Source organism: Phocoena phocoena, chromosome 3 (genome assembly GCF_963924675.1).
Source record: "Phocoena phocoena chromosome 3, mPhoPho1.1, whole genome shotgun sequence".
Taxonomy (NCBI): Eukaryota; Metazoa; Chordata; class Mammalia; order Artiodactyla; family Phocoenidae; genus Phocoena; species Phocoena phocoena.
This window is the reverse complement of record NC_089221.1, coordinates 89,405,438-89,425,725: the sequence shown is the minus strand read 5'-3', so window position 1 is coordinate 89,425,725 and position 20,288 is coordinate 89,405,438. Positions and strand designations below refer to the sequence as shown.

At 35.1% G+C, this 20,288-nt stretch overlaps 1 protein-coding gene across 3 annotated transcripts in view; it reads right to left on the bottom strand.

Moving 5' to 3' along the window:
• Window positions 1–20,288, bottom strand: part of FER (FER tyrosine kinase) — a 477,172-nt gene that overhangs the window by 269,302 nt on the left and 187,582 nt on the right. The window contains exon 1 of one of the 3 annotated variants that reach the window (XM_065874933.1): window positions 14,197–14,334. The exons of the other annotated variants lie outside the window; for them this stretch is intronic. Coding sequence (XP_065731005.1) covers window positions 14,197–14,334 — 138 coding nt within the window. Of the gene's footprint in view, window positions 1–14,196; window positions 14,335–20,288 lie in introns of those variants that run through there. 3 annotated transcript variants of the gene reach the window in all.

The following is a 20,288-nucleotide window of genomic DNA, read 5'->3' as shown; positions in this document are numbered from 1 at the left end:
ACAGGGAGGGTGGGAGAGAGATGCAAGAGGGAGGGGATATGAGGATATATGTATACATATAGATGATTCACTTTGTTATACAGCAGCAACTAACACAACAATGTAAAGCAATTATACTCCAGTAAAGATGTTAAAAAAAAAAAAAAAAAAGACCCAGCCATTTGACTCAGAGTTTTCCACAGCGTGAATTTGATGATTTCATACTATGGGGCAGTCCAACATGACCTCTGTCCTCTTTTCTACAAACTGGCAGCTAGGATCAGAGGCTAGACAACGTCTGGTTCTCTCTTTTTGTGATGTTAGCTGCTACTGATGATCAATGTCTACATCCACTAAATCATGGGGTATTGTAAAATGGTGGTATTTTTTCAAATTCTATCACTTGTTTCCCATTTATTAGTTGGAATATTTCTATAAAAAGATGCTTTCCCTCATCAATTATTTGGTTAATCAGCAATTATCTGGTAATACAGTTCATATAGGAAAGGCAGGATAAATGTTTAACTGTTTTATATGGATATATTTTTAAAATTCAAAGTCTTTGAAACAAGAATTACAAACAAATTAAGATAAGTTTAAATATACTCATTAATGGAATAATAACAATGATGGTGGTGATTAAGGTAAATATAATCAAAGCGAATATATAACAAACTTTTTTAAAGGGCCCTACATATATTAACTCACATAATCCTCACAAACAACTTCATCAGACAAGTACTATTATTTTCTCTTTTTTAAAGATGAGGACACTGAAGCACAGTTAGTAAATGACTGAAACAAGATAGAGGCATGGGTAATGTCTTTATCAGCATTTAAAGGTGGTCCAGAAATAAACATACACATATTCTCAAGTTCACTGATGCATTTCTATGGAGTCTTATAGGGTTATCTCCATTTAGCACCATGGTGTTTAGCTATGTGACAAAGAGAAATGATTCCATAAAAAACTTAGAAAGTGGATAATCAAGGGCTGACGCTACACTAAACCTAGCCCTACTTATCTATAACTCTTTTAAATTCTTTTCCTTGGTCATCTTCAACTTCCCATCTCTCTTTGGATGGGAAGTTTTAATTCAAGTAGATGTTTTAAGTGTTTTTCTTATCCCTAATTTGTCCAAATTCCTAATATGAAATTCAGTATACCAAAGTTCTTTTTCTGACTTAAGAAAATTCGTATTTACTTTTCTGGCTTAAAATAAGTTATTCCACCTTGGGCTTCAATTAAACTTATATTATAGTACCTAATGCATTGATATAAGCTAATAACTATGTTATTATAAAGATAAATTATAATTATTATTTTGCAAAGGTTAACATGAGAAATTGGCTCTAAAATCTTTCATTGCAATAAAGTTTTCTAAATGTCTGCTGAGATAGAAAGTTCCAAAGATACTACATAAAGTAATAATCTCTGTATCAGAACAAGGTATTTTAACTGGGTCTCTACAATTTAATGTATATAGATATTTGCTCTACCATTTACTCATGTTTACTTGTAAAAATTATTCTTCAGAAGTCCATTTATTTGAATTACAAAAATACCATAATACTGGAAAAGATTTTAAAGAAAAATCAAGATACATAAATTAGATACTGGCTGGCATGTTATACATACTTCTCATTATTTTAAAGCTTTTACACAAGAGTGAACGAGTAAAATGTATAACAGAAACTACACCAGCCAATGGATACTTAGCAAATCAATTCAACCAGCAAAGTACTCAAGCACACTGAATCATCTGACTGGTAAAGATTCTTGAAAAACTAAGTTTAAGTAAAACTGTATTTTTAAAGATTCAAATCTGCTAGAAATAACTTTGGTTATAGAGTTTATCCTTAAATTCTTATAGCCTTAACAAAAAGCATCGTTACTTAGATAATATTAGGTGTAAAAAATTAAAAAGAACTCATTATTTTGAAATGCATGTTGAAGAGAGATAAAGAAATGAAACAAAGTAGGTTGCACAGATACAACGCTAATCATTTGGCCTAATACTAACCAGAATGCATAAGAGTATAAAGACAATGTTTTCTTAACCAGTTTTGCTTTTACATTAACGATACTTATATAAACCAGGACAGAAAAAAATGTACAAGTACATGGATTAAATCTCATGTGGCTAGTCTGGATGAGACCTATTACTGATACAATTTCATACTTCTCCCTTCAGTAGGCATGTACCAGTTTATTAAAATTCATCTGACAGATAAATATAAGAATGTAATTTCACCAGAAATGCAACATGTAGTTCTCTTAAATAAGACATTTGGTACAGATTTAAATGAGAAATCTGTGTGGGATGGCTATTCGTGATTAGCTAACTGGACTGTTCAAGTACAGTTATTACATTTACCAAATAATAATACATTTTCACTTGAGACTTAAACAATATTATCACTTTCTTCACACTAAGGGTAAATAAGTATACCAATGAAGAATGTCAATCTTCACAAATATAAATAATTAAATACAAGTTATCAAGATAAAAAAGGGATATTCTACTACATAGAATTACCTCAAACATAGAGAAAGTATTCAATATACTTTTAGACATTGCATTATGAAGTTGCTATGATAATCTATGAAAATTTACAAACTATTACTAATAGGCCTACAAATGTATTTTCATATATAATTCTCAATTATACAATTTCCTAAACATTCATTACCATTCCCTGACTACTGACAAATGTTTATTTTGGCATGTAATATTAAAAATAAATTTTTAAAAATCTAAAAACTATATTTAAAATCTGCCTTTTTGAAAAAGAAACTATATTACCTAAAAAGACATGCTTAATGTTTTTGCCATAAAAGCAATAAAAAGATTAAAATAACAAATTACCAGCAATATTATATTGGCTGGCACATTTTTTTCTCTAAAGGGCTGGACAGGAAATATTTTAGGCTCCTGGGTCACATGGTATCTGTCACCCCTACCCAACTAGGCTGAAGCCTGTGTTCCAATAAAACTTTATTATGGACACTGAAATCTGAATTTCATATAAATTTTACATATCACAAAGTAGTCCTTCTTTCGATTTTTTTCAACCATGTAAAAATAATTCTTAGCTCATAAGCCACCCAAATATAGACAGCAGGCCAGATTTGGCCCATGGGCCATAATTTTCCAACCCCTATTATGTCACTTAAATTACAGAAACTATACAACAAAGGCTATATAAGCAGTTGTTAAGAGGACAGATTCTACAGTCAGACTGGGGGCATTTGAATCCTAGCTCTCCTACTTGCAATCTATATCAAGTTGCCTAACTGTCTGTACATCAATTTCTTTCTCTATAAATTGAGAATAATAATAGTACTGCCTATTCAGAATAATAATAGTTCTGCCTAATAGGGTTGCTGTAAGGATTGAATGTGGCATGAAAAGGACTAAGCAAAGCTCCTAGCACCCAATAACTAGTTAACCCTCTCTAAATATGCTGCTGCTGCCATAATCAAAACACAGGAAAAGTTCTATCTCATAAAAGTACACATTATAATATGCAAAGGCATTCTACTTCCAAATGTCCACAGGCAAAATTAGAGAAAAATCTTTTAAAAAATAGTTATAGTTATAACATTTCAGAACTGGGAGATACCATAAAACTAATCTTGTTTCACCAGAAGTTCAAAGATGTTTTTGGTTCAAGTCTAAGTTAAAGTCAAAACCAGGACTAGAATCAAGTGTCTCCATCTGTATTATGAGACCAGAAAGTCCTGTGTTTATTGTATCTTTGTAGCAATTTTGTAGACATTTATTGACCAAAATTTAAACAACATTCCTTTTTGAGGGGTTTGGAAAAGAGTATTTGGGAAGTATGAGGTCAGGGGCTGGCAAAAACTACTCCAGGCAGACAAAATAGCACAGTGATTAAAAGCAAAAATTTGGTATCAAAGCTGGATTTAAATTTTGCTGCTTGACCCACATAACCTTGGGCTAGTTTATGTAATATTTTTGGGTGTCACAGAATAGGTACTCAAAAAATATTTGAATGAAAGGCCAAAAGAACTAGGCTTCTCTCAAAGTTAAGGGTCTCACCCACAACCAAAGCTTCAACTTTTGAAAACTTTCTTGATAATTAAAGAGAATAATACACAGCTGTAATGGGTTGGATGTGACACCCTCCCCCAAAAGATATGTCCACCCAGCACCTGTAAATGTGACCTTTCTTGGAAAAAGCATTTCTGCAGATACAAGTAAATTAAGGATCTCAAAATGAGATCTTCCTGGATTGTCCAGGTGGGTCCTAAATCCAAAGACAAGCTTCCTTATAAGAAGACTTAAACAGAAGAGGAAAAAACACAGAAGAGAAGGCAATGTGAAGAAGGGAAACAGAGATTGGTGTGATGTGTCCACAGGTCAAGAAATGCCAGGGTTTGCCAATAGCCAACCACCAGAAGCTACGAGGGAGACATGGAACTGTTCTCGCTCAGAATCTCCAGAAGGAACCAACTCTGCAGACACCCTGATTTTTAACTTCTGGCCTCTAGAACTGTGAGAGAATAAATCTATGTTGCTTTTAAGCCAGCAAGTTTGTGGTAATTTGTGAGAGCAGTCCTGGGAAACTAATATACAGCTGACAAAGAATCACTGAATATTTACCTTGTAAAGTGATCATCAGCTACTCTAAACATCAAAAAAAAAAAAAATTCACCCTTATATGAATTCTATTCATCAGGAAAACTGGTTAAAAATTGCATTATTCTCATAAATTCTATACAGTGAGATTAAAATGTGCATATATGCATTTTTTATTGTTCATTTCCCACTCCAGGTTTTAGAACCTAATCTCTGACCAGAGACAAGGTTGCTGACCAGCAACACCTTGCCCCCAAATCCACTATCAGAAGTACAGCTGCAGTCCCAAAGACAGTTTTTCTCAAAAGGAACCTTGATAACTCCAGAAACTATACAGCAATATGCACAGCTCAGCAGTAGCAAAGTCACAGGACTGTCTCCCTCTGGCTCTTCATTCATTTACAGTACAGTAGCTGGAACAGTGGCTAACTTTTTTATTTGCTTTGCTAGCATCTATTTTCATACTAATTACCATATGCGGTTTTCACATTTTGGGGTCCAATATTGTTTCCGATAATAAGGTGCCAGCAAAGAAAGAAGGAATTTCAAAGGCAACCAACTACTAAGAAAAAAAAATAAGTTGATTAGTATAAGTTTACACAGATAGGACATGTAGTAAAAAGATTAACATTGAAAACAAGTATAAAAATTACTGGGCCATAGTCCTTATTCTATCACACTTTTTTCATGTTTTATATAGAATCAGCGTTAGAAGGAATCTTTCAAGCTAGAGAATTTTCTACTTCAACCTTTTCACTCATAACAGTTGAGAAAATGGAAATCAGAGTAGGTAAGATGACTTGACTCATGACACACATATGATGACAAAGCTAACTCCTTTTTCCACTGTAACACATGGCCTAGATTACATCCACTAAGCCAACCAAATGCTGGGCATTGGTCACTCATTCAAAAATTCAGGGTAGGGTGGGGAGGAAAGGCTCTAATGACATTAAAGTAGAAACGTTACATTGAAACAATTACTACATTCAAATTCATAACATTTAGTATAAAAGTGTTGTTCATTTATACCCCAAAAAGATGCACTATTTTGAATACCATATCTCAAAGAATGTAATAAAAACAGAAAAAGACCAGTAAATCTTAATTAAAAATAATTATAAGACTGAGGAATGCTGCTAATATGAAGATATACTCTCACACACACACACACGTGCACACACACACACAACGCCATTTGGGACCCGAAATGGTGAAATGTTAGATATGATTGAAATTGTATCTGTATCAGACAGATACAATTATCTTTTTTTTTTTTTTTCACTAAAGATAAAACACTAAGATAGGGGAGAGGCCTTTGAATACAGATACAGGAAAGTTTGGATCCACATGTCAGAAATGCTTCATTCAGTGCCTAAAAATTCATTAAATCTCAAAGTAGTGAGAACCCAAATGATTTTAAGTATTTTCAAATACATGAATAAAACATCACTATTGCTAAAGTTTTAGGGGCTATGTCAAAGAAGACAGTCATAATACACTGCTTGAAGTCTCTGTGAAAAAAATATTGACATGCTTAGAAAATGGCCTTAACACTGAAGGTAGCTAACATTTATTGAGCACTAACTATGTGCCAAGCACCACGGACCCTGTCCATGAAGTCTTCTGTAGATTTAATCATCTATAACACTATATAGCAGGTCCTGTTAGCCTCACTTCATAGATTAGAAAGCCAAAGTTTGGAGTGGGTAAATAACTTTTGCAAGGACAATAAGAAGTTCTTACTCAGAATACTAATTCTTACACTCAAACCTGAAACGTAATCTAAATCACATCATTTGTTCTCTTCCCTATACTGATTGGGTGGCAACAATATAATTTATAGAACCAAAGGATTAATATCTAGAATTGTTTTAAATCAGCTTCAGCCCTCTAAGAATTATATACAGATTCAAAAAATTACCAACAAATTGTCTTAAGGCTTTAAAGGTACAAAATAAAATCAAATAGCTAATTATCATATCTTAATGCATAGAAATTAATACTTTTTAAAAGAATAACTTCCTTTAAAACTAAATGGCACTAATGAGATGCCTTATTTGACCATATCTTTAAAAAAGATTATCTTCACAAATCAAATTTGTATTTCTGTTTTGTTACATAGTTCAAAATGAACATAATCTGGCCTTATCTTGCTGAGTCAAAACTATAAGACTCCGTTTTGGAATTTCTTCTATCTGTATTTTGTGCCTTTTTTTTTTTTTTTTTTTCCAGATTCCTCCCTTGGTGTTAAAATATGGGTTATCGGGCTTCCCTGGTGGCGCAGTGGTTGAGAGTCCGCCTGCTGATGCAGGGGACACGGGTTCGTGCCCCGGTCTGGGAAGATCCCACATGCCGCAGAGCGGCTGGGCCCGTGAGCCATGGCCGCTGAGCCTGCGCGTCCGGAGCCTGTGCTCGCAACGGGAGAGGCCACAACAGTGAGAGGCCCACGTACCGCAAAAAAAAATAATAATAAATGGGTTATCACTTACTGCTACCGACAATTCTTGATTCCACTCCTCCCCCTCTCCTCCACCACCCCACGCCTGCACTCGCTATTTACCATTTGCTCTTTCTAATCTACAGTACACTGAGAAATCATGAAAATAAGTTCATTAGAACTGCTTCTAAATAAGAGTAGAAAATTCTAAGATTCTTTCTGATCTTTATTATGTGAACTTAGTTACATTCATCTGTGAAATCCAAATAGATCATTTTTTCTCCTACTTCTAGTTTCAGAGTAGAGGTCACAGAAAGAATGACCTATGGAGAAACTGGGTGTTTTTCTATTTGTTTCTAAGTGTAAAACTCTACCTGCACGCCTTAAATTTGGGTAGTATTTCCAGGTTTTTACTACCATCCTGGAAGAAGGTATTGCCAAATCTCCTAGTCTCTATTCAGTTTTCATTTTGCTTGAGCTCTGTGGAAGGCAGATTTCTCAAATGGTCTCTAAAGTTCCCACCCTTTCGCATGCACATCCTGCATTATCACTAGGACAGTGATATGGTGGATTTCACGCCCATGATTAGGTTATGTTACGTGGCACAGCTGACTGTAAGAAAGGGAGAATATTCTGAGTATGCCTGACCCAATCAGGTGAGCCCTTAAAAGAGACTGGCCTCTTCCTGAAGGCAGAGACTTAAAGCTTAAGAGAGATTCAGTGTGAGGAAGATTCTCCATTGCCGGAGGGGACTACATGGCAAGGTATTCTGGTGGCCTCTGCGAGCTAAAAGTAGCTCACCAGGACCTCAGTCCTCAAATGCAAGGAACTGAATTTTGCCCCAGCCACATGAGCTTGAAGAGGACCCCCATGCTTCAGATGAGAATGCAGCCAGCCAACACACTGACTTTGACATCATGAGACCCTGAGCAAAGAGTTGGGCCAGGCCTGGACAACACAGAACTGGACCCACAGAACTGTGAACTAATAAGCAGGACCTGTTTGAAGCCAGTAAGTTTGTGGTGATTGGTAACACAGCAGAGAAAACGAATCCAAGCTTTCTCAGCATTTGTGTCTTACTGATGGCTCCTTTCCTGAAATGCTTCTTTGTGTGACTCTCCTCTTTCCTCTCTCTTGTCCCTCCTTAGTCTCCATTGTGAGCCTTACTTGCTCTACCCACCCAGTTCCCCAAGCTTCTGGTCTTAGCCTTTTCCTCATACTGTACCATCTTCCTGTGTGATCACTCTCATTTTTTAACAAATGTTTGTTGAACAACTACAGTATTCCAGACGGTAATGCAGGCTCTAGGGAGCTATCAGTGAAAAAGCAAACAGAAAAAAACTCCTGCTCCTGTGGGGTGCTCACTGATTCTACGATAACCAAGACAGCCTCGTCTCCTGTGTTTCAGACTCAAATCACCAGCAGTTTTTTAGGAAACTCAGACTCAGAGAGGTGAGGTACATGTCTAAAGTCCCTCATTCTGGACTTAATCTCAAATACATCTTATTCTTAAATATTCTGAAACTGTTTCCTCAACTGAAACCTCACTTCTTCACCCTCTTCACTCCTAGGTCTATTGCAACCTAACCTCCTTCCTCCCCCATCCACAGAAACAATTCTCTTTGAGCTCACTAAGGACCTCTTAAGTTGCCAAAATCACAGAAAGCTTTTCAGCCTTATCTATCTCTCCACTGCACTGTTCACTCTTTTGTTCTTGTATCTTTCAAATTACCCTACTTTCTTCTTTTTCTCTCACTCCTTCTTTAATTACACTGGACACTCCCAAGTCTTAATCTCCAGCTTCAGAAGGACATCTCAAACTGCCTGCTAATCATCTCTACAAGAAAGTTCAGGACACCTCAAATTTTAAACATCCCAAACTGAAATCACTCGCTCCCATCGGCCTGCTCCTACTGCCCTGGGCACTTGGTGAGCGGAGCCAGTATGACCTCAGTCACCTATGGTAGCCGCCCTCCACTCCACCTATGTCTCTCCCTCTCACTCGCTCATAGAGCCAGTTAGTCACTCGTTCCTCCTCACTTAACACCACCACCCCCAAATCATACTTGCTTTTTTTTTTCCTTAGAAAAATCTATAATAATTTATAAAATATAAACTAACACTTGACCAAAATCTAAGTTAGATGGTAAAGTTTACATGAACTATCAGCTAACTGTGGAGTTCAAAAATTTAATGTTTGCAATAAGTATTCTGTGCTTATTGCAAAGATGAATAATGGCATAGATTTGTGATTAAGTAGAGAACTATAATTTTAAAATAAGCAGTATTTTGCCTACCACTTTTTATAACCATTCTTAAAAAAAATACATGGTTTACTACTGGGCTTAAAGTATTCTTAACCTTGAAACAAGGCCATATTCTGGAACAATTTTTTCATCAACAGGTCTTCTTCTTTTTTTTTTTTACATCTTTATTGGAGTATAATTGCTTTACAATGGTGTGTTACTTTCTGCTTTATAACAAAGTGAATCAGTTATACATATACATATGTTCCCATCCACCCTCCCTATCCCACCCCTCCAGGCGGTCACAAAGCACCGAGCTGATCGCCCTGTGCTATGCGGCTGCTTCCCACTAGCTATCTACCTTACGTTTGGTAGTGTATATATGTCCATGCCTCTGTTCCCTTCATTCACAGAGAGCCTATCATCAGCAAGCCATAAGAGTCTTCATTTCTCAAGCTCAATTCCATAAGATGCTCATGTATCTTAAATACATGTTAACTTAAATACAAAGGAAAAGCTAACCTTTCATTGGGTGAAATAATGCAATAGCTAAACCATGTAACCGAGGATTTATGGAATTCTAGTAAACAGTGACTCGAATGGTGTCTCGATTATACCTGGAAACATGATAGGAATTCACAAGATTTAGCTTTATCTAATGAAGTATTTGCCCTTGGTTCCATAATCACTTAAAGTGAATTAGCAATAATACATTCTGCAATCTACTTTTGTGTGTTTTGTTAATTCAAGATTATTTTGTGAGGGGGCAAAGAGAAGCTTTAAGGTGGCCAATGCTTTCTTGCTACCACCAAACAAAACAAGAAACAGCAATTTTTACTGATTATTGCAGGACATACACCTCTATAATATTAGAAATTTAGAAATACTTTACCTGCTGTGATTGAGTAAAAAAGCTAAAAAATATTTCATGCCATTCCTCTTTCACCAGTTTCCTCAGGGCTACTAGAGTCTATATTTTGGGATGAATTTTCAACATATATCCAATGTTTTCAGATGTCTCTAGGTATGTTTCTTAATCAGAATAAAGTTTATATAATATTTTTTAAATACATAGAAAAGCATAACAAAAAGTAAACTATAAAGACCCCAGGGATTATTTGGCTAAATGACTAGATACAGAGCCTAAAGTATTCACCTATCATTCATCCTTTTGGTTTATTTTATAATTTTGACCATACTTTCTACCACTTCCACTCTCTCTCATCCTCTTAAGAAAAAAGCAAAAACAGTTTTAATAGATGTATACTTTCAAGGCAGATGCCATACAAAAATTACATCATTGATAGCTAGAATAAATCATTTTTTAGAAATTGAGCATATAAAGCAATAACCTAAAATTATAAAATTAGCAAGGACAATCTGAAGTATGTACAATTACCTTGTTTTCTCTTAACATATGTAAAATTTGCCCTTAAAATCCTGAAATCTTTGTTTTTGTCCTCATGAAAAAGATTGTCCTACAATAAATCTCAAGAACTCACCAAATTAACTACTTTCATAAATACTGTTATCATATCACCAAACACTGAAATACATATATAACTTTAAAACATCTTGTGACACTCTGTCAATCTGCAGAGGCAATTAAGTCTTCCAAATAATTCAACCAGAAACTAGAGAGCTGGTGGGGAGGGAGAATACCATGCCTTCAAAATATAGATATTTATAAAAGCAAAATGTGATAGCCAGATTTGTTAATATTAGAATCAATAACATCTATTGACGCATTAAAATTATTCTACCTTAATAATCTTAGTGCTACACAAGCTCCTGTGGAGGCAAGCACCTTCTAAAACATACAAACAAATAAATAATAACAGTGAAAATAGCAGTACTGGGCTTCCCTGGTGGCGCAGTGGTTGAGAGTCCGCCTGCCGATGCAGGGGACACGGGTTCGTGCCCCAGTCCGGGAAGATCCCACATGCTGCGGAGCAGCTGGGCCCGTGAGCCATGGCCACTGGGCCTGCGCGTCCGTAGCCTGTGCTCCGCAGCGGGAGAGGCCACAACAGTGAGAGGCCCGTGTACCGCAAAAAAAAAAAAAAAAAAGAAAATAGCAGTACTATTCCAAGTCACATTTTTCTATTTTCACTAAAATTTTACTTATTCCTTCAGTCAGAATTGCACTAAACTATATGTGGCAAAAATATGTCTAAAACTAAACTAACCAAATAAGGTTTTGTGTTTCTTATAAAACAGGAAAGTAAGCAGTCCAGAGCTGATGCCAGAAACTCAAGAGGAAAAAGGGCCAAGGAGCTCTCTTCCACCTTTAAGAGAAATTCTCTTAACCTAAACTTGCTTACTAGCTACCATCCCTCGGTCAATATTATTTTTTGATTGATGAACATAGAAACTAAGATTTTGGATGGATCTTCCACATGAATGCTAAAGTCATCCCAAATACCTATGGGTAGAAAAACACACAATGAACCAGAGAACACATTCTTTGATAAATGAAGAGGAATGACCAAAAACATGAAAGAATTCAGCAATGAGAAGGAGTAAATGTAGTACAACCAAACCCCACAAGCCTTGAAAACACAGAGGCTTTCACATCAAGTGAAGGAATACAAAAGGCAGTATTAAGGAACACTTCTCAACACTGAGTTATACTGGATATGAGAGGATGAATCCTCTCTTGAAAAGGAAGTTTGCTTACCAGAATAAGATTCCAGGGGGCACAGTAAAAAATTTTTGAAAAGATGAGAGTTGCACGAGGATGCTTAAGGGAAGTGAAAATACAGTAAAGAATGAATCTGCCATATACAACACAGAATTAATATGACACTAATTGACAGAGGGAGCAGATGGCTAGCGACAGCAACATGGGGGGCAAAAGTTTAGCAGAAGACGACAAACTAGGCCTGGACCTTTTACCAGAATCTGACTTTCTGGTAAAAGGGGATGGCTCCTGCCTAAAATGAACACTTACGAGTCAGTATGTATCTTATGGTGATAAGGATTCACTGGAAACATCATAAAATAATATCAGAGAGCAAGAACCAAAGAAGTCAGAACACCCTATGAAAGGAGGATAAATAGTGACTCCATAAGAATACAGGACCCTCCTTTAATCAATTCAGGTACAGAATCATCACATAAGCTAGTAGAGGTGGATCTGAATATGTGTGTGTCTGAGTGGGTATAGTAACATCTGACTAAGCAGACTGATGATAAATGTTTAAATGCTTAAAAGTATATTTACAGATTTATCATAAGTCTAAAAGATCTCATTGTATTTAGGCCAGCATTAGCTAATAACCAAAGATAAATTATTACAATTATGGGTGGAAGTTCACAGGTATGAGAGTTCAATAAGTATCTACTTGAAGACAGTGTGCATACCTATACTTAATGTCTACTTGAGGATGGTGCCTGATAGCCATCAACACAAAAACGCTTACTCTGTTTACTTTAGGATAGTGTAGGAATAATGCATGACAATGTAGAAATTTTTATAATAGTTAAATAACAAAATTTTAACCTTTTCCAGTTTATTTTGAAAACATGCAGCATAGCTGACACAAAAGATAAAAATTAAGAGGATTAAAAACAATTTCAAGATCAGTAAATAAAAAGCATAAAGTTCTTTTGCAAAAACAACAAGAGATATACAAAAAATACAAATACAGAGAAATGTCAAATAAAGATCATAAAATATATCAGGAAATGAAGAGTGAAAAGGAAGCAGGACTTTATTTTAAAGCTACAGAAAATTAGAGTTGTACAAGTCACTAGCTAGCTACATGAGCCACTAATTATCTAGGGCTTCAGATACATTTTTATGTATAAAATGATAGATTAGACAAGATGACACCAATGTATTCTACATCCTGTAACATTTTTATGACTCCTTAAATCAAGACAACACAAAACGTACAAATATAAGGAATGATTCTTATACTTATGAATAGTACTTACCCAATGACTATAAGACACTAATATTTAGAACACCATAACTTAAATATTGAATTTAGTAACATTAAAACAGGAATTACATGCCGATTAAACTCTCTTCAAATATAAAAGAAAAAATATATGAGGCTACATAATCATCAAATGTTCTTTTTTGACATTTACCATTCTTAGTTGAAGGCCAGAACTTGTTTTTCCTAATATAGTGAATGTAGAAGAATGACAGCCTAAAATATAGGGTCATTAATTAAGGGACTTGCTGGATATAGGCAATTAAATTTAAACTACAAAATAACATGTAAACATAATCCTTTACTAACAACAGATTTAAGATAGGACTCCATTCCTTTTATTTAGAGAAATGATATGCTATGCACTAAAATACTAAAAAAATTAGTGTGTTCCAGGTTTCTAAATTAAACTGTAAGAATTGATTATAAAATTAGTACTAACTATACAGTTATATATCATTGTAAAAAGCTTTATCAGGTATTATCACCAATTTTTTAATACCAATCAAGAAAAATATTATTTTCCTTTGCTGACAGAAATTGAAAATAAGAAGGTAAAATTGGGCTCACCAGCCAGGAAAGAAACTGAAATCAGGAAAAAAGAAATCTTAATAGCATCACAGATTTTAAATTGAGCAATGATTCTCCTCAGATATCCAACAAAACTGTACTCTTTTCCCTTCCCATGTTTTGGAATAGTAGAAAGCACATATTTTTCTCAAATCTGAGAGGTGAAGAAAGGAAACAAATAAAATAAAATGAAAATGGAAAACAAGCCCCTGTCATTTTTTAATGGGCTTGGCTTGACATCTGAGTGACAGAATTCTTTCAAAAGAATTTTGTCTACTATCATATTCAGAAGTCAAGAGAAAATATTCTTCCCATTTATAAAGAAGCAGTATAAAACAGATGATCTGTTGGACTCTGAGATCATTTCTGGGCCCTGGCTGAAGTAGGCCTGAGACAGCCTTCCCCCTTACCTGTTCTCTTTTGACTTCGGATGTGGAAGGATAGGAAGCCTCAGAGCTGTACTTTAAAGTACAGGTTTTACAGGACTGGGAGTCAGAACTAGGATCCGGCCTACCCTCACAATGGGAACATCTATTTTTCTTCTCCATCTCAAATCTCAACCAAGAGCTGATGATAGTGGGCCCACAGAAGTCAATTTGTCCACAGACCTTCCTGTCTGAGCCAAAAGCAAGATAGAAAAGGCACAGATCTGGATCTCCTATTTGACGCTAACTCCCCCTGTTGGCATGGAAGTATACCAGTCAACTCTGGATGAAAGGAATTGACATATCCAACAAATATTATTCGTTTATTGAGCAATAAAGAGGAAATCTTCATGCATTAAGTGAAGATCCATTACTTAAGAAATAAATCTATTTTGTAATTGATATTTTGAATAAAATAGCTTCCTATTCAACCTGTAGAAGTCATCTGCTTCAGAACACTGGATCTTGAGATCTCTGAGAACAGACCAAACTTTCAAGCACTTCTTGAAACAAAACCTTGCAAGGGTAAGCTGGGACGAAGTGAGAGAATAGCATTGACATATACACACTACCAAATGTAAAACACATAGCTAGTGGGAAGCAGCTGCATAGCACAGGGAGATCAGCTCAGTGTTTTGTGTCCACCTACAGTGGTGGGATAGGGAGGGTGGGAGGAAGACGCAAGAGGAAGGGGATATGAGGATGTATGTATACGTGTAGCTGATTCACTTTGATATACAGCAGCAACTAACACCAACAATGTAAAGCAATTATACTCCAATAAAGATGTTTAAAAAAAATCTTGCAAAAAGCTTTGCTAAAAAAGCCTTTCTTAATCCAGTGCTTTTTAATTAATTTTACTGAGGTATAGTTCTCCAATTCTTTATAGTTCTTCTGATTCACAGAGAAAGAATCTAAATTACACACAAATGATCTTTAAGGTCTAAATAAAAATTAAAGATTTCCTGACAGGAATGTGTTGAGCTTAACAACATACAATGAGGTGAAAGGGCTGGAGAAGCAGTAGAGGGTTCGGGATACTTAAAGCATAAACGTTTAATTTGAAAATAGGGCTACTATCTTGTTAATCTGTTCTATAATAGTTTGTTCATTGCTACATAAATCCTTGTTCTATTCATTCTTTTTTTTTTTAAAAGAAGGTATTATGCAACCATACTAGATGCCAGACATCATATTCAGGTACTGTGCAGCACATTCTTTAAAATGGACCAAAGTTCAAGAAACTTTACAAATAAGAAAAAATAGAAGAAGAGCAAGAGAGACATGCTATACAAAAGTCTTAGTAAAACTTTCCTGGGTCACAATTATGACATAAAATCTCTTCTTTTAAACCCTTTGCTTGCCTTTCCAATTCCATGCACTTCAAAAAAAAAAAATTAAGACTTACATCTTTGCATAATTTCCTCTATTTCTCTAGCTTAAATATATACATTTTGATTTTGTTGTTATAACAATCATTCATCTTTATATCATGTCCATCAGGGAAAAGCCCCATTTTATATTTTGAGAATAATTTAATAAAATGTTACAACTAATAAATAATAATAGACAACATGGGGTGGGGAGCTCCTTATAAGCCAGGCATTGTTTAAAACGTTTTAGGTGGATTATCTCATTTAATCCCTCACAATAACCCTTATGAGAAAGGTTCTATCACAAGCCCTAGTTTACAGAAGAGAAAACTGAGGCACAGAAAAGTTAACTAACTTGCCCAAGGTCACACAGCCAATAAGCGGTTAACCCAGGATTCAAATCTAAGCAACTCTGCTCCAAAAATCTATGCAATTAACCGATATTATGTTTCTTGGGCTAAATCCCTGCTCCATCTCACCAAAAGTATTCTGTTGCCAAAATGGAGTCTCAAAGGATGCATTAGCAATTTATTAAGTTTGTCTTTTTGCTATAGGTTGACACACTCAAGAAACAATGAGTTTTGATTCTCAATATTCTTTCCTTTGTTTCAATTTTTCTCTAAACCATTTTAAACATACAATTTGTAGTTTTACACCTACATAGACTTACTTATATTTTCCTACCTTTCTTTATTTCCTGTGTGGTTTTATTTATTTATAGTTTCAATATTCATTGAGCATTTACTAGATGCCTGGCATATGAATTCACAGGCTCATAAAATCACAAAACTTTAAATCTTGAAACAATCTTGGAGATAAATCAAAATTAATGTTCACAGTCAAGGAATATAAAATCTAGAGAAGCTAGATTTCTTGCTTCTTGGTCCAGCCCAGAAAAAAAGCTAATTCAGGTATTTCTCCTGTGATCATCTGTACCCACTGGTTTTCTCTTCACAACTAGAAAAATTTGATGTCATCTAGATACCTCACTAGGCAGTCTTTCAGGTCACTTATATAGATAATAAGTACAACGGATGTTGTATTAGTGTAGGTCTTCTGTTAACAAAAATACCACAAACTGCATGGCTTAAAGGAAAAGAAATCTGTTTTCTTACAGTTCTAGAGGCTATAAGTCTGAAATCAAGGTTTTGACAGGGTCATGCTTCCTCCAAAACTCTAAGGAACTTTCCTTCCTTGCCTCTTATGGCTTCTGGTAGCCCCAGGTAATCCTTTGTTTACAGCTGCAAGGGTAAGCTGGTAACTCCAATCTCTGCCTCGGCCTTCACATGGCTGTATTCCCTGCAGGTCAGTCTATCTTTTCTTCTAATGACACCAGTCATATTAAATCAGAACCTGCCCTAATAACCTCATCTGAACTTGATTACATCTACAGACCCTATTTCCAATTAAGTAAAGTCATACTCACAGGTACTGGATATTAGGATTTCAACATATCTTTTTGAGGAAACAATTCAACCCATAACAGATGGGATTATTAATTGCTAATCTTTATCTTTACAGTTTTCCAGTTAAATAAATATCTGTTTATTCCTACCCTCTGATTTCTGATTTTAAATCTTTTCTTGGGCCATGCTAAAAGTATACTTCCCACCCAATGGTGACTTAATATTTAGCAATCTTTCGTAAAGAACATTGCCAAGTCTTTCCTAAAACCTAAGTAGATGATTTTTCTGTACCCTACTACCTTCATATAAAAGAACTCTAAGAATAATCAGGCATGATTTTTTTCCTTAGAAAATATTCCCTTTCCCCTAAGAAGGTTTTTTTACTTAAATATGTGGTGACTCTATTTGTTATTATGAATTCTAAGAACTTGTGCAATATTCAGAAAATACTTACTAAGCCTCCTCTATTTGCCAAGTACTGCTCAAGGCCAAGGAAATCAAAGTAAACAAAATGAAAGTCCCTGTCTTCGTGGGGCTACAGGTTGGGGGGCTAGCAGGGATTATAGGGGAAGAAAATAGATGCTAAAATCATACATATGTACGTAATCAAATGCCATAATTAAATGAGTTAATAACATATAAATACACATATTAAAATATTTAATGCATAGAAACGCTTAAAAGAAACCTACCACATAGTCAATGTTAGCCAACAAAATTGCAGTAGTAGCAGCAAAGAACTAGAAGTAAGGGCTATGTAAGAAGTGGAAAAGGGCAATAGGATAATGATGGAAGGGAGTAGAGGGTTAATCAAAGAGCCTATTACAGCTAGAGTAGTCAGAGAGATGTCTCAAAGGAATGACATTTGAGTTGAAATGATGAAAAGAAGGCAGTCAGGCATATGAAAAACTGGGGAAAAGAGCATTAAAGAGAGAGGAAACAGAAAGGCCCTGAGATGAGAAGCAGTTTGGCCTGCTCAAAGGACAGTAAGATCAGAAAGGCTAGAGTGCGGAGGATGAGAAGGAGTGGGAGGCCATGCTGGGGGAGAGCTAGGCAGGGATATGATCATGTAGTTCAAGCTCTGATAAGAAATTTTATTTTGATTACACAAGGATCCCACTGGAGGGTCATAAGCAGGAGATCACACAAGATCACACTGAGATCACTCAGTTACTACGTAGAAAATAAAATGTAGGAAGGGCAAAGGAGCAGACAGGTAGTCTGGAAGAAGCAGTCAGGCCACAACTTACTGTTTTATTATGATGATCACAGTGAAGATGCTGACAAGAGGTCAGATTTGGGATATATTTTAGAGATAGCACCACGAGAACTTATGGATAGAGTGGATGTGAGATTTGTGAAAGAGTGAACACAGGGTGATTCCCACGATTTTTGGCTTTAACAGCTGATTAAAGGTGATACCTTTAATTTACTAAGAAGAGGAATACTGTGAGAGTGGCAGATTTGAGGGTTTTGACAAGTTAAATATGAGATCATCAGTCCAATTCCTGAATGAAATAATCAAATTCTAAGTCACTCTTTTTAAATGAAGTTCACTTTAAGTATGTCTTCGTCATGCAAATGACTGTCATACATTATATATAATACCAGAAACAACAAAGAATTTTAGTTGATCCGAATAACCAAAGCATTATTTTTACATATTCAAGAACCATGTGGCAGGGTGATGACTTTTGGTAAGCATGTTAAAGATAGAAAGCCTTCACATATAAATTTCAAAACTGTATATGCATTTATTTAATTTTATTTTTAAAACATAAGATGAAAAATAGCTCAATTTCAGAAACTTGGATTCTCTGACACTGAGCTCCACCTGCTGGTAGTTTCTTATCTTTAGGAATTTGCTATCTTTAGGTATTACACTATGAAAAGAATTAAAATATGTTTAAGTGGAATATAGCCTCCAACATAAATACACTGAAAAATCACATTTAGGAGAAATCATGGTAACTTTTTCTTTCTTTATAGCTACCTTTTATTGAGTTTAGCTATATGCCAGGCACTGTGCTAAAACATTTTTACAAACATTATCTCATTAATTTTCAAAACAATTCTATGAGGTTTCTATGATTTGCTACATTTTACCAATAAAGATATTTACCTCAGAGAGGTTGTGTTGACCTTTCCTATAGTCATATCTTTAATAACACAGAGAGGGTCTGAACTAAGTTCTCTCTGACTATAAGTCTGTTGGCTTAGTAAACAGGCAACACTGCTTGGATAGAATTTAACCTATTGTGACAGAAAATTCTGAGTTTGAATCTGCCGCTCTTATTCTGATCAAAATCCTTACTCTCTTCAAGTTTCAGGGTTCTCATCTGAAAGGTAGGAATCACTCCTTCCTTGCAGGGTTGTTTGCCAGTAACAATAGTTTATGTCCAGCATACAGTCAGTTCCTTTCTTTTAGTAATTTTCCTTAAATGACATATTGGAGCAACCTAACATATGAGGCTTTATATGGCCAGATGTTAATGAATCAAATCCACTGTCTCTCAAAGAATAATCCTTTAGGAAATTTTAAATTTTGAATTGCAATAGATATTAAAAAGTTTGTTTAGAAAAATCCTCCAAAATGGAACAATTCATATAATAGTGAGATTTTCAGCACTCTTTAACTACTTATCTTTAAAATCGATAGAGTAATTATACATAAAGCCAACAAACAAATCTACAAAGTTAAATTAAGAATAATCAACTAGAAAATAGTGAGACATCACAATTTATCATGAAAATTGCAAGCAAAAGTTGAAGTTTAACACTGACAATTTCCCTTTAATCGTCAATAATGTTTTTTAATCCTAACAAGGGGCAAGCTTTGAATAATGTTATGGGAGCTACGTTTTCACAACATAACAAAATTATTTTACATATATAAAATATTTCCAATAATTTAAAATATAGGTCTTCAACAATTTTTAAAAATCAGCGAATTTACTAGTAAATCCTTCTAATCTGACAGATCCACCTGCAAACAAGTATAAAATACCTGCAGTTGAAAACTTTTCCCAGGGAAAATAATGACCCACTGTATAACCTGACTGCAGCTGAGAAAAATAGTACTAAGACAGAATCATTAGAATCACATCCAAGTTCATTAATTATTCTAAATCTAGATTACATTCTTGGATGAACTCCATTTACATACAGCTGTATTCTTAGACCTCCATGGACTGATTTTGGTGTTATGGCCTCCACTTCCACTGAGGGATTCTAGATTCTGAAAGAGATGGCCTTATGAATCTTCTTCCAGCATGAGCTGTAGTGATATTGTCAAGGG